This window comes from Zonotrichia albicollis, chromosome 4, assembly GCF_047830755.1.
Source record: "Zonotrichia albicollis isolate bZonAlb1 chromosome 4, bZonAlb1.hap1, whole genome shotgun sequence".
NCBI classification, from domain to species: Eukaryota; Metazoa; Chordata; class Aves; order Passeriformes; family Passerellidae; genus Zonotrichia; species Zonotrichia albicollis.
The window spans coordinates 548,458-562,242 of record NC_133822.1 but is presented as its reverse complement, the minus strand read 5'-3'; the positions used below and the strand labels follow the sequence as shown (position 1 = coordinate 562,242).

The 13,785-nt window shown below is 58.9% G+C and overlaps 1 protein-coding gene across 1 annotated transcript in view; it reads left to right on the top strand.

Moving 5' to 3' along the window:
- The window catches only part of SND1 (staphylococcal nuclease and tudor domain containing 1), a 78,957-nt gene that overhangs the window by 52,755 nt on the left and 12,417 nt on the right, over positions 1-13,785 (top strand). The window contains exons 13-16 of the mRNA XM_074540279.1: positions 1,511-1,621; positions 3,556-3,628; positions 5,238-5,379; positions 9,867-9,976. Coding sequence (XP_074396380.1) covers positions 1,511-1,621; positions 3,556-3,628; positions 5,238-5,379; positions 9,867-9,976 — 436 coding nt within the window. The remainder of the gene's footprint in view (positions 1-1,510; positions 1,622-3,555; positions 3,629-5,237; positions 5,380-9,866; positions 9,977-13,785) is intronic.

Here is a 13,785-nt window from a genome sequence, read left to right as displayed (position 1 = left end):
TTCCTATTGTATTCCCAGTCTTTGATTTGGGATCAGAGAGATTAACTGGGGGATGCTCCTTCACTGCAGGCCACAGCTCCAGCTCGATTCCAGAGCTTTGCTGGGAGGTGGGAATGGGGGATTCCTCTGCTGCAGCTGGAATTCATGGGCTGGAATTCCTTCTCTGAGCCATTATCCCTGCCTCCCTCACCCTCCTTCCCTGGATCAGTCCCCATGGGAATTCTGAGCCTTAAAACCTCTGAACCCCAAAAGAATTTGGGCTTTTCCCAGGGTTTCCATCCCAGTGAAGTGTTGTGGCACTGGGAAGCAGCCAGATTTCATGGCTGGGAGTGCTGGGAATGCTCTGGAGCATCCGGGCACTCCAGTGGCCCAGGGAGGGGACACTTTTCCACACCCTTTTCCAGGATGCAGCTGGGATGAGGGGTGGGATGTGCTGAGGATGAGGGGCGGGATTTGACTGGGATGGGGAGTGGGATGTCTGGGATGGGGAATCTCAGGGAGCGCCAGGAGCCGCCCTGGCCCTTCCCTGGCCTCCCCCAGCTCCTGCTCCTTCCCCAGCATTTTTGGGATGCCCATTCCCAAGGTGCCCATTCCCGGGGTGCCCATTCCTGAGGTGCCAATTCCCGGGGTGCCCATTCCCAGTGCTCAGCATTCCCAGGCTGCCGCAGCTGCTCCGGCTGCAGCGATTCCCTCGCTTGCCAATCCCGAATTTTTTTGATTCCTCCCCCTGCTCCAAGACCTAATTTCAGCTCCCGGTGCTGGATTTGCCCTTCCCCCCTCTCAGGAAGGGGCACGCCTGGGATTCAGGCAGGGATCAGTCCCTCCATCCTCTGGATAGATCCTCTTTTTTTTGGGATACTGAGGGAATTAGTGGGAGGGGCGGTGACTGGAGGAGAATTAGGGAAGTGCTGGCGAAGGAGAATTCATGGATTTGCTTAGAGCAGTGGAATGTGGTGGATTCACCCCTGCCTGGCACAGGCTCTCCTTGCTGATCCCAGAAATCCCAGTTCACTGGGAGAGGCTGCTCCCAGCCCCTTCCCATGGAAATGGGGATGGAAATGGGGCTGGGGGGGTCTCCCTGTCCAACCCCCCCCCCCAAACCGGCGCCCAAATTATTTACCAGAAAAAAAATAGGATGGTGGAATCAAGGAAATTCCCATGGGCTGGGGGCCATCACCCCTCGGGTTTGGGGGGAATCTGGGGGTGGTGCCTTCCCTTCCCAAACCACCCCCTGCTCCTGGCAAAAAGTGACGGGATTGGGAAATCCAGGACTAGGCTCCCATGGGCTGGGAATGCTGAGCCTGCTGGGTTTGGGGTGAGATTTTTGGGGTGCTCCTGGGAGGCTTGTCCCTGTGGCATGAGCCCAGTTTGGGTCCCCCATTATGCCCAGAGAGATGGGATGTGTCACCCCAAGGCCTTCCCATGGGATTGGGGTGGGATGGGATGGGATTGGAATAGGACTGGGGTCTCCCTGCCCCATTCCCACCCCGATCCCACCCTTTTCCCACAGCAACATTGCAGAGGCGCTGGTCAGCAAGGGCCTGGCCACGGTGCTGCGCTACCGGCAGGACGACGACCAGCGCTCGGCGCACTACGATGAGCTGCTGGCAGCTGAGGCACGGTGAGCGCGGGGCTGGGGGGCTCTGAGGGGTCCCCTGGGCTCTCCCTGCCACACCCTGTGTCCCCTGTCCTGTGTCCCCTGTTCTGTGTCCCCCTGTCCCATCCCTGTGGCTCGAGGTGATTCCGACACAGCTGTCCGTGTCCCTCTGTCCTGTCCCAGCCCGTGTCCCTGTCTGTCCCCAGCCATGTCTCAGGTATACCAGATCCAGGTGTGCACAGCCCAGCTCCCCATGCAGAGGATCTCATGGGGATCGCGTATCCCGGTGCCCCCCATGTCCACAGGGGTCACCATTCCCGGCCCAGGAGCACCCCACGTGTCCCCATGTCCCTGTCCCCCATCCCACGCTCCCCCTGGAATGGCCATGGACACCCTTCCGTGCCCGGCCCTGCTCCCCATGTGGACAGGTGTCCCATGTGGACAGGTGTCCCATGTGGACAGGTGTCCCCATGTCCCTGTCCCCCATCCCACGCTCCCCCTGGAATGGCCATGGACACCCTTCCGTGCCCGGCCCCGCTCCCCATGTGGACAGGTGTCCCCATGTCCCTGTCCCCCTTCCCACACTCCCCCTGGAATGGCCATGGACACCCATCCATGCCCGGCCCTGCTCCCCATGTGGACAGGTGTCCCCCTTCCCACACTCCCCCTGGGATGGCCATGGACACCCTTCCCTGCCCGGCCCCGCTCCCTCCGGAGGCGGCTCCGTGGCGGCGGAGCCCGGCGGGGATGGTGGGATCTCAGCTCCTCCTTGGCAGCAGATCCCGGCACGATGCCGAGAGCCGGCAAGAGCAGCTTGGAGGGGGCTGCGGCGCCTCGCCGGGCAGGGCTGGCTGCTGGGAAAAGGCGGCTCGATCCGGAGGGAGCTGCTCCCGCTCCCTCCCCGCCGTGCCCGGGCGGTGGGCGGCCGGCAGATTGCTCGCAGGCTCCTTCCCAGCGCCTGGAATGTGCCTTTTGGGGAGCCTGGCAGGAAGTCAGCAGCTCGGAGCTGCCGAGGGGGCACCGGGATGCCGGGCTGCAGGGATGGGATCGGGCACCTGGGGCTGGATATGGGGCTGGGATCGGGCACCTGGGGCTGGATATGGGGCTGGGATGTCACCCCTGGAGCCAGATGTGGAGCTGGGATGTGGCACCTGGAGCCGGATGCAGGGCTGGGATGTGGCACCTGGAGCTGGATATGGGGCCTGGAGCTGGATGCAGGGCTGGGATGTGGCACTCCAGGCATCTGGGATGTGGCACCTGGAGCCAGAGCCACGCTCCAGGGTTGGAGTTGAGCCTGGATGTCCCCAGGTGGAGGTGCTGGATGCTCCTGCCCGATCCTGGAGCGGTTCAGGTGATGGAGGTGGCTCATCCATGCCATTGGGAGCTTTGGCACGTCCCAAATCCGGGATGGTGCTGGCACCAGGCAGAGGAGCTGGCAGCTGTGGGACAGTGCCAGGAGCAGCAGGAGTGGGATGCTCTGGGATTTGGGATGAGGTGGTGGTGCAGGGCCTGGAGCAGTCTGGGGGATCCATTCAGCATTCCCAGCTCTTCAGAGAGCCTGGAATCACACCCCAGACCATTGGCTTTGCCAGAATCCTGGCCCACTCCAGCCTTTCCCAACACTCCAGGCCAGGCCCTGGGGCACAAGGGGACACTCCAGGCTCCAGGTGGGGACAGAGAGCTTGGTGGCCTCATCCCGAGGGAACATCCCTGGGGAACATCCCAGGGGAGCATCCCAGCCCTGTATCCTTGTGCTGAGACAAGGATCAGGATCTGAGACCAGCTTGGGCTTGGCTCCAGCATCCCTCTGGTTTTCCCTGCGTTCAGTGCCCTCCATGTGTGGCATTCCCCTCACTCCACGGCTTGGACAGCCCGGGTGTCCCGGCGGGCGCAGGGGAGGCTCCAGCTCCCATCCTGCTGTGGCCGGAGCTGATTCCCGGCCTCCCTCTCCTCTCCAGGGCCATCAAGAACGGGAAGGGGCTGCACAGCAAGAAGGAGGTGCCGATCCACAGGGTGGCCGACATTTCCGGAGTAAGGATCCATCCCCTCGGGCCCGGGATGGGCGGGAATCCCGTGTGGGATAAAATGGGATAAAACCCACACCTGCCGTTGTTTTGGGAGCTGCTGGGCGGGGTTTTCCCTTTTTTCCTCGGATAAATAAACTGGGAGTTGCCCCATAGCCTGGGAACCAGGAATGCTGGTGGGAATCCGGGATTGCCCCACTCTGCTGAGGGAATTTGGAGATCCCCATACCTCCCAGCAGAGCTCATTACATTTTCCTCAATTAATTAATATTTTTGAGGATTTCTGTGGAGCCCTTCCATGCTGGGATGGGGAGGGGCAGATCCCGGGAATGACAGAATGCTCCATTAGGGATGGAGGAAATGGAAAAATGGGGAAATGGGGCCAGATCTGTCCTGCTGATTCAGGCAGCTGCCCTGTGGGGAGGGACAGGATGGGCTTTGGGATGGATTAGGGGATAGGTTTAGGGATGAATTTTGGGTATTTGGGATGGATTAGGGGATAGGTTTAGGGATGAATTTTGGATGCATTTTGGCTGGATTGGGGATGTATCTGGGATGCGTTTTGGGATATATTTAGGATTTATTTTGGGATCTATTTGGGATTTTTGGATGTATTTTGAGATGTGTTCTGAGATGCATTTGGGATGTGCTTTGGGATATTTTTGGGATTTTGGGATGGATTTTGGATTTTTGAATGTATTTTGAGACGTGTTCTGAGATGTACTTGGGATGCGCTTTGGAGTATTTTTGGGATTTTGGGATGGATTTGGGATGCATTTTGGGATGTATTTGGATTTTTTTTTGAGATGTATTAGGGATTTGTTTTGGGATGTATTTGGGATTTTTGGATGTATTTTGACATGTGTTTTGAGATGTATTTGAGATGTGTTTTAGAGTATTTTTGGGATTTTGGGATGGATTTGGGTTGCATTTTGGGATGGATTTGGGATGTATTAGGGATTTGTTTTGGGATGTATTTGGTATTTTTGGATGTATTTTGAGATGTGTTGTGTTTTGAGATGTATTTGGGATGTATTTGGGGTTTGCTTTGGGACGTATTTGGAGATGTGTTTTGGGATGTATTTGGGATTTGCTTTGGGATGTATTTGGGATGTATTTGGGATTTGCTTTGGGATGTATTTGGAGATGTGTTTTGGGATATATTTGGGATTTGCTTTGGGATGTATTTGGGATTTGCTTTGGGATGTATTTGGGATGTATTTGGGATTTTCTTTGGGATGTATTTGGAGATGTGTTTTGGGATGTATTTGGGATTTGCTTTGGGATGTATTTGGGATGTATTTGGGATTTGCTTTGGGATGTATTTGGAGATGTGTTTTGGGATGTATTTGGGATTTGCTTTGGGATGTATTTGGGATTTGCTTTGGGATATATTTGGAGATGTATTTGGGATGTATTTGGGATTTGCTTTGGGATATATTTGGGATTTGCTTTGGGATGTATTTGGAGATGTGTTTTGGGCTATATTTGGGATTTGGGCTGTGTTTGGGGCGCCTTCCCAGCTGGAAGCTCAGCTCCGTGCCCAGATGTCACAGCCCGGGTGTCTCAGGGGACAGGAGCAGGCTCCGGGTCCCTGACTGGCCGTTTGCCCGCAGGACACGCAGAAGGCGAAGCAGTTCCTGCCGTTCCTGCAGCGCGCCGGCCGCTCCGAGGCCGTGGTGGAGTACGTGTTCAGCGGCTCCCGCCTCAAGCTCTTCCTGCCCAAGGAGACCTGCCTGATCACCTTCCTGCTCGCAGGTACGCAGCCGGGAGCGCTGCTGCATCCTGGCATCGGCACCGCGGGGTTTTGGGATTGGCGCCGTGGGGTTCCGGGATTGGCACCTCGGGATTGGCACCACGGGATTCCGGGATTGGCACCATGGGATTCCGGGGTCGGCACTGCGGGGTTCCTGGAGTTAGCAATGTGCGATTCTGGGATTGGCACCGCGGGATTGGCACCACAGGATTGGCACCACGGGATTGGCACCGTGGGATTGGCACCACAGGATTCCGGGATTGGCACCACAGGATTCCGGGGTCGGCACTGCGGGGTTCCTGGAATTAGCAATGTGCGATTCTGGGATTGGCACCGTGGGATTGGCACTGAGGGGTTTTGGGATTGGGACCACGGGATCGGCACTGCCAGATCCCGGGATTGGCACTGTGGGGTTCTGGGATTGGCACCGTGGGATTGGCACCACGGGATTCTGGGGTCGGCACTGCGGGATTCCTGGAATTAGCAATGTGCGATTCTGGGATTGGCACCGTGGGATCGGCACTGAGGGGTTTTGGGATCGGGACCACGGGATTGGCACCACGGGATCCTGGGATTGGCATCGCGGGATTGGCGCTGTGGGGTTCCGGGATTGGCTCTGCGGGATTCCAGGATTGGCACTGTGGGGTTCCGGGATTGGCTCTGCAGGATTCCAGGATTGGCACTGTGGGGTTCCTGGAACTGGCACTGTGGGTTCAATCCTAGGATCAAACACTGGGAAAGGTGGGAGTGTTTATCCTGGGGGGAGCAAGGATGGAGTCAGGGATTCTTTGTCCATCCCTTTGTTCCCAGAGTTGGGAATGTGTCCTGTCTCTGTCCCGCGTGGACACCGGCACTGGGATGGCCTTTGGGAAGTGGGGGCTCCATCCCTACTGCCAGTGATGCTGGGATATCTCCTGGTGCTGCGATCCCTGCTCCACAGGGGAGTCCCTATTCCATGGGCATCTCTGCTCCATGGGCATCCCTGCTCCATGGTTCTCCTCTTTGGAGATCCCTGCTCCACGGGAATTCCTGCTCCATGGTCCTGCTCCATGGGAATTCCTGCTCCACTGGGATTCCTGCTCCACCCTGCTCTGTTCTAGAAGGGATGCATCCCCAAGACCATCCCATCCCATAGAATCCCATGATCCTGGCGGGACCTTCTGGCTTTTATTTTCCCTGTTTTTTGTTGGATTTCTCCCTGGTGCCATTCCCAACCCTCCTCTGCCAAGCCAGGAATAGGATAAATATCCGCTTTTTATCAACGCCTGCCTTTTTTATGGATATCAAATGCAAATGAGCACCAGAAAGAGATGCCAAGTCCCTTAAAATGTGACTCCAGGGATGCTCCCGAGGGAGCTCATCCCGGCTTTCCAGCTAAAATAGATCCGTCAGAGCACTATAAATATGTGCAAATACAGGCGCCGGTTTAATCCCGAATTCCTCTCTCCCGGCAAAACTCGGGAGCCTGACGCCTTCCCGGAGCGGGGGCCGGGGTAGGGAGGATTCCCGAGGGATGAGGGGGCACCTCTGGGGGTGTTGGAGTGGCCAGGTGGCTCCAAGGGCTCCAGAATCTTCCCCGGGAGCTGCGGGATTGGGAGGCGGGGATGGGAATCGGGAGTTTTTCCGTGTGAGCATTCCCAGCGTGGAGCTGTCCCAGTGCTGCTCCTGCCGGGATCCAGAGTGGATCCTCGGCGTCCCAGTCCCACTCCTGCAGTTCCTGGGTGTCCCCTCCCTCCGGCTCACCTCCCCTGCTCCCAGAATCCATAAATCCTGGGGGAGATCGATCAGTCCCTGGCGCTCGGCCCCAGCACAGCCGATCCCGGCCCGGAGCCATCCCAGATCCCGGTGCTGGCTGTGGCACAGCGAGGGGGCAAAGTGCTCACATCCCTGGAAGCAAGGCTGCAAGGGTCCTTGCTCCAAGGGGCTCACCCTGAAAGATGTGTTCTGTCTGTTCCCACTGAGGGCCGGGGAGGAATTCCTCCTGGAATCCTGGTGCAGGATCCTGCAGGGACGCTGTGGGATACTCTGGGATGCTGTGGGATGCCCCGGGATGCCTTGGGATGCTCAGGATACCCCAGGACTGCTGTGGGGCACCAGGAATGCTCTGGGATGTCCATGGAATGCTGAGGGACACCTTGGGATGCTCAGGATATCCCAGGAATGCTCTGGGATGTCCATGGGACGCTGAGGGACACCTTGGGATGCTCGGGATATCCCAGGAATGCTCTGGAATGTCCATGGGACGCTGAGGGATGCCTTGGGATGCTCAGGATATCCCAGGAATGCTCTGGAATGTCCATGGGACGCTGAGGGACACCTTGGGATGCTCAGGATATCCCAGGAATGCTCTGGGATGTCCATGGGACGCTGAGGGATACCTCGGGATGCCCCAGGGCACTCCAGGATGCTGCGCAATTCTTGCCCCCATCCCTCCAGGGCTGATTCTGGATGGGAGCAGCCCCAGATCTGCCCTTCCAGCCCTGGCTGGGCAGGATTGTGCTGGAACTCTGTGGGAAGCCCAGGGGAGCGCGGTGGCTGCAGCACTTGCAGCCGCATCCCTCATTAATCCGTCACGGCTCCCCGGGAAGCGCGGCACAGCCGCGGATTCGGGATTAGCTGCTATTTTTAAAGTGCTGGAGAACTTTTCCGGGTGCCAAGCGTCCCCTCCCCGCTCCCGCCAGCGTTCCTGGGGGGATGAGCGCGCCCAGCCCAGCCTTCGGAGCTTTCCCTCTTCCAGAAGCTTCCCTCAGGTGGGCTTGGGAAGCGTCAGAGGCCGGAGAGGATCCGGAGCGGGATCCCATCCCTGAGGAGCCGGGAGCTGGCGGAGTTGAAGGATTCTGCTGCTTCCTCAGCTCTTCCCTTGTTATTTTGAGGGAGAGAATTCCACTGTGGCCCATGAGCGCCCCTGGCCCCTTCCATGGAGGAGGAAGGGCAGCTCCAGCCCCTCATTCCCATTCCTAGTGCGGCACTGGGGGATGCTCCTTGATGGAGAAATTTGGGATCAGTGCTGGGTGAGGATCAGAGCCGTGCCAGAGCCCACCCAGTGCTGGAAGGAGACTCCTGGGGTGATCCCAGATCTTGGGGGCGCCTGATGGTCCCAAATCATGAACAAAGATCCCGGGATTTCCTGCTCCCCATCCCACATTCTGCTGTGCTTCCCAGAATTCCCCTTTTCCCAAAATCCCCCTTTCTGTCCCCATTTTTGGGGACAGAGGATGTGTGTGCCATGAAGGGCAGGGACAGGGCTGGGAAGCTCCTGCTGGATTCCCTGGAAATGGCTTCCCTTGGAGGCAGCACGGCCTGGGAATGGGGACTGGGATGGGATGGGATGGGGATACAACAGGGCCAGGGATGGGGATGAGGATGAGGATGAGGATGGGGAAGGACGTGGTGGCACAGGGACATTGTCCCTCAGGATGGGCTCTGGGTGCTCCCGGCTGCTCCGGGCAGGATCTGTGTCCTCGTGTCCCTGGGTGTTGGTGACACTGACATGGCCCTGGGGATGTGTCACCTCCTCACTCGTGGCTCTGGCTTGGAGCTGTATTCCCAGCACTTCATTCATTATGCAAATTATGTAAATGATCATTAATAATGCAGGACTTCCCTGTGCTCTGATCTGGAGCAGGGGGATCCCGGGGGCAGCGGGAGAAGGGGGCAGGGGAGCGGCTGTGACAGAGGGGTCTGGGGGGGGCTGGGTGTGTCCCTGTGTCCCCATCCCTGTGTGTCCCTGTGTCCCCATCCCTTTTTGTCCCTGTGTCCCCATCCCTGTGTGTCCCTGAGTCCCCATCCCTGTTTGTCCCTGTGTCCCCATCCCTGCAGACATGTCCCCATATCCCTATCCCTGCTTGCCCCTGCATCCCCATCTCTTTTTGTCCCTGTGTCCCCATCCTTGTGGACACATTCCAGTTTGTCCTATCCCTGTTTGTCCCCATGTCCCCATCCGTGCTGGTCTCAGCCTGTCCCACAGCCATGCCACCCTCCTGGACCCTCCTGGAGCTCCTCACATCTCCCTTGTTTCCAGTGTCCCCTTCCCTCCCACGCCATCCTGGGGTGCCATTCTGGGGTGCCATTCCCAGGTTGCCATTCTGGGGTGCCATTCCCAAGGTGCCATTCCCGGGGTGCCATTCCCAGGGTGCCATTCCCAAGGTGCTTTTCCCTGTGTGCCATTCCCAGGTTGCCATTCTGGGGTGCCATTCCATGTGTGCCATTCCCGGGGTGCCATTCCCAGGTTGCCATTCTGAGGTGCCATTCCCCATGTGCCATTCCTCGTGTGCCATTGCCAGGTTGCCATTCTGGGGTGCCATTCCCTGTGTGCCATTCCCGGGGTGCCATTCCCAGGTTGCCATTCTGGGGTGCCATTCCCAGGTTGCCATTCTGGGGTGCCATTCCCTGTGTGCCATTCCCAGGTTGCCATTCTGAGGTGCCATTCCCCGTGTGCCATTCCTCGTGTGCCATTCCCATGCCCTGACCCTTCCCCGTTTTCCCACAGGGATCGAGTGCCCGCGGGGTGCCCGGAACGTGCCAGGGCTGACGCAGGAGGGGGAGCCCTTCAGCGAGGAGGCCACGCTGTTCACCAAGGAGCTCGTGCTGCAGAGGGAGGTACGGCCGGAGCCGGGCGCGGGGTCCGGGGGGTCCGGGGGGTCTGGGGGATCCAGGGGCAGCAGCTGTCAGCTGAGATCACCCACACATCCTGGGGATACCAGCGGTATCTTCTGGGATACGGAGACATCCCAGGTGGTTCTGAGAGATCCAAGGTGTCACCAGCACATCTGGTGATACTGAGAGATCCAGGAGATCCCTGGGGATACTGAGAGTGCCCAGGCAGGTGCAGGATGGATGTGGGGTTGGGTTCCAGATGGATCCCCCCTGTTTGAAGCTGTTCCCGTTAACGTCTCCGAATATTAAAATTCCCTGGAACTCCTGTGATTTCCCTGATTGCAGCTCCGGAGCTCAGGGCCCATTTTGGGTAATTTTTCCGTGATTCACAATTCCGAGGTGGATACCGGATACTTCCCCCCCATGACTGTCACAGAATTTTGTCCTGCTGAGCCAAAATTCAGGGACTGATGCTCCCATCCAGATGTTGGCTCTGGTGCAGATGTGGGCATGGATAGAGATGGGAATTATGGATCCAGATGGGATTTATGGATCCGGATGTGGCTGTGGCTGCAGACACGGCTGATGCAGCTGTGGACCCAGCTGCAGTTGCAGGCATGGATCCAGATGTAGTCAAGGACACAGATGTGGTTTGTGGATGCAGATGTGGCTGCAGAGATCCAAGTGTGGGCATGGTGACAGCTGTGGCCGTGGATCCAGGTGTTGCCATGGGTGCAGATGTGGTGGACACAGGTGGAGTTGTGGCTGTAGACCCAGATGCTGCAGGTGTGGGTCCAGATGTGGGTGTGGATCCAGATGTGGCAGCAGCTGCAGGCCAGTGGTGCCAGCTGTGGGGACATGGGAATGCAGGGGCACAGGGGTGTGGGACATGGGGACACAGGGACATAAGGACATGGAATGCTGGGACATGGGAACATGGGAACATGGGAAAACGGGGGTGTGGGAATGCAGGGACACAGGGATGCAGGGACGTGGAATGCAGGGATCTGAGGATAGGGCAACACAGGGGTGTAGGGATATGGGAATGAGGAGGAGCAGGGACACAGGAGGGACACGGGGACACGAGGACACAGCGCTGTAGAAATACAGGAACATGGAGAAACAGGGACACAGGGACAGAAGGGCACAGGGCTGTAGGGATACAGGAACGTGGAGAAACAGGGACAGAGGGACACAGGGGTGCAGGGGTGCAGGGGTGCAGGGATAGAGGAACATGGAGAAACAGGGACACGGGAGTACAGGGACACTGCAGTCGTCCCCCTCCCTGCTCAGCATCTCGCGCTGCCGGGAATTGCTGACCCGCATCCCAAGGGCTTCGCTCCGCTGCCTCGGCACATTCCGGAGGCTCGGGCGCTGCACCTGCCCAGGAACGCCGTGGCAGGGAGGCCAGATGGAGCCGGGGCTGCTGCCCAGGAATGCTGTGGCACCGAGGACACGTGGAGGCCGGGACGCTTCCCGGGAATGTCGTGGGGAGGCCGTGGGAAGATGGGCTGCTGCCCAGGAACGGAGCTGGGGGGGAGCCACGTGGGGCTGGGGATGCGGGGCAGGAGTTGGGGATGTGGGATAGGAATTGGGGATGCAGGGCAGGAATTGGGGATGTGGGGTAGGAGCTGGGGATGCTGGGCAGGATTTGAGGATGCTGGGCAGGAATTGGGGATGCATGGCAGGAGTTGGGGATGCGGGGCAGGAATTGGGGATGTGGGATAGGAATTGGGGATACAGGACAGGAGCTGGGGATGCAGGGCAGGAATTGGGGATGCGGGGCAGGAGCTGGGGATGCAGGGCAGGAATTGGGGATGCTGGGCAGGAATTGGGGATGTGGGATAGGAATTGGGGATGCAGGGCAGGAATTGGGGATGCAGGGCAGGATCTTGGGGTGCAGGGCAGGATCTCGGGATGAAGGGGAGGATCTCGGGAGGCAGGGCAGGAATTGGGGATACAGGACAGGAGCTGGGGATGCTGGGCAGGAGCTGGGGATGCTGGGCAGGAATTGGGGATGCAGAGCAGGAATTGGGGATACAGGACAGGAGCTGGGGATGCAGGGCAGGAGCTGGGGATGCAGGACAGGATCTCGGGATGAAGGGCAGGATCTCGGGGTGCAGGGCAGGATCTCGGGAGGCAGGGCAGGAATGCCGTGGCAGGGAGGCCATGGGAAGCTGCCCAGGCCGATTCCCAGCTCCGGGTCCCGGCGCGGGTGCCCGCGGTTCCCACGGTGGCCCCGGGCGCGTTCCCGCCGGCAGCCGAGTCCCTGCCCACCCCCACAGCCGTGGGATATTTTTATCCGGCGGCTCCGGCTGCTGCTGACTCACGGGCCCGGAGCCGCCGCTGACGAACCGGCCCCGCAGCGTGGGGGGCAGGCGGTGCCGGGATGCTCCGGCGGCCCCGCGGCTCCCGCAGCGCCCGGCAAGGGCCGGGGACCCCCGGGAGCCCCTCGGCTCCTCCCGGCCGTGCTGATCCGGCAGCAGCTGCCGGGAAACTGCCCCGGCCCCGCCAAATGGTCCGGTGCCTTTTGTCTGCTGGACATGTGGGTGCCCAGTGGGTCAGTCCTGCCCTGATCCCAGCATGGATCCCAACCCTGGTCCCAGTCCCAATCCTAGCCTGATCCCAGCATGGATCCCAGCACTGATCCCAATCCTAATCCCACCCTGATCCCAGTTGATCCCAATCCTAGTCCCAATCCCAGCCTGATCCTGGCACTGATCCCAATCCCAGCCTGATCCCAGCACTGATCCCAGTCCCAATCCCAGCCTGATCCCAGCACTGATCCCAGTCCCAATCCCAGTGCCAATCCCAACCCTGATCCCAGGGTCAATCCCAACACTGATCCCAATGCCAGGGCAAATCCCAGCCCTGTGCTTGGAGCATTCACCGTGTCCCATTGCATTGTCCCACATCCCACCCCACCCCATCCCACCTCACCCTGCTCCCTCCAGGGTCACCAATGCCGGGGGAGGCACGAGCAGAACTCCAAATTCTGCTGCCATGGGGACTTCCCTGTCATTCCCTAAAAATCCCTGGATTTAACTTGCCAGGATTTGCCTTTCCCCACATCCCAGGGCCTGATTCCCACCCTGCTCCAAAGGAATCATTCCAGGGAAGGAGCTGGGGGTGCTCCGGGGGCCAGGGTGCCACAGGGATTGTCCTTAGCAAGATGGATGGGATGGAATTCCTCAAAGTGGGAGCTGGGGGAGTCCAGAACCAGAGGGCTTTGGGGATGGGATGGGGATGGGGATGAGGTTGAGGATCAGGATCAAGATCAGGATCAGGATGGGATAATGATGATGATGATGAACTTAGTTGCTCTAGTTTAGGGCTAAAATCAGTGCTAATAAAATCCATAAATTCTTCCAGCCCCCTGCATCGTTCCCAGGATTTTTGGGATCACTCCTGTCTGTCCCCAGCACAGGGAGGATGGGGGGTTCATCCCCCAGGGTGAACAGGAAGTGTTGGCATTCCCAGATTGGCCTGGGTGGGAAAATTCAGGAATAAAGGGAAAAGCAGGAATATGATTTTGGGAAAAACTGACCCGGATCCGCCAAAAATAGCAAAAATCCTAAAAAATCCCCCAAATCCCAACACTGAACCCTGACAGCTGCGTGGTGACTGGGGGAGGGGCTCAGCCCCCCGGACGTGGTGGTGACACTGGGGTGAAGGTGACACCTTGGGGACACTGGTGCCATCCAAGGTCCCTGTGTCCCCACTGCCAGAGGGACACTCTGTGTCCCTGTCCCTGTGTCTCTGTCCCTGTGTCCATTGTCCCTGTGTCCTTTGTCCCTGTGTCCCTGTCCCCA